This window comes from Trypanosoma equiperdum, assembly GCF_001457755.1.
Source record: "Trypanosoma equiperdum strain OVI genome assembly, contig: ctg_397, whole genome shotgun sequence".
Taxonomy (NCBI): domain Eukaryota; phylum Euglenozoa; class Kinetoplastea; order Trypanosomatida; family Trypanosomatidae; genus Trypanosoma; species Trypanosoma equiperdum.
This window is the reverse complement of record NW_027124306.1, coordinates 4,516-5,342: the sequence shown is the minus strand read 5'-3', so window position 1 is coordinate 5,342 and position 827 is coordinate 4,516. Positions and strand designations below refer to the sequence as shown.

The window sequence follows — 827 nt, the reverse complement described above, 5'->3', positions numbered from 1 at the left end:
TTCCTCCTCTGCTTTCTTCCTAGCTGCTTCTTCTGCTTTCTTCGCCGTGGTATCTTTCTCTCTCATTCGACTTCTCGCAGATAACTTCTTAGCGCGTTTCCTTTCTCCTTCTGTTTTCGAGCGCTTTTGCCGAGTTTCCAACCTTTCCATCGAAGCCTTCTTCGTTGCTGTGTTAAACGCAGTTTCGTCTGTCACTATGTTCATGTTGTTTTTCTGAAATGTTTTTACATCGACAAATGCGGAGAGAATGGGTCTGCTCACGGAGCTGTTGACGCGCTTCTGTTTTAGCGCATCACCGTTGTTCCGAGCTCTTTCAACTTCACCGGGGGTTTGACACACAAAATCCTTGCTATATACGGGCCCATCCCCATAATTTAATCCCTGTGAATGCATTTCGGGGACGTTTCGGGGAAGCACGCTGGAGATGGCGAGATGCGCGGGGGTCGTCACGCTTTGTTCGGTGTGATTGATGCCGTTTTTCGTGGAAGTCAACTCCACCACTGACGGAGGGAAAGTTGTGTCGCCTTTGGGCTGCCTGGATTCAAATCCTCGTGGGGCGGCATGCGCTTGATGCCTTGACCCGTTCAAATCGTAGTGGGTCTCAACCTGTGTTCCCTTCGGCCCTTCGACACAATGAGTTGCGCCGATATTTCCCGTAGCCATTGAGAGCGCTGTACCACCCCTCCAAAGCCGCTGCCGCTCCTCCAGCGCGCTTACAGTCATCTGGACCGCAGTGGTTTGTACGGGAGCAGCCGTCATAGTGGCTGTTTCTGAAATTCTGGTGTCCACATCAGGTTTTGGAGGTTGGCACTGCGTCCCCTGGTGTT

At 51.9% G+C, this 827-nt stretch overlaps 1 protein-coding gene across 1 annotated transcript in view; it reads right to left on the bottom strand.

Moving 5' to 3' along the window:
- Positions 1-790: 790 nt before the first annotated feature.
- Positions 791-827, bottom strand: part of TEOVI_000164000 (uncharacterized protein) — a gene marked incomplete at both ends in the record, with an annotated part of 525 nt that continues 488 nt past the window's right edge. The window contains one exon of the mRNA XM_067224844.1: positions 791-825. Within this exon, the coding sequence (XP_067080945.1) occupies positions 791-825 (35 nt within the window). The remainder of the gene's footprint in view (positions 826-827) is intronic.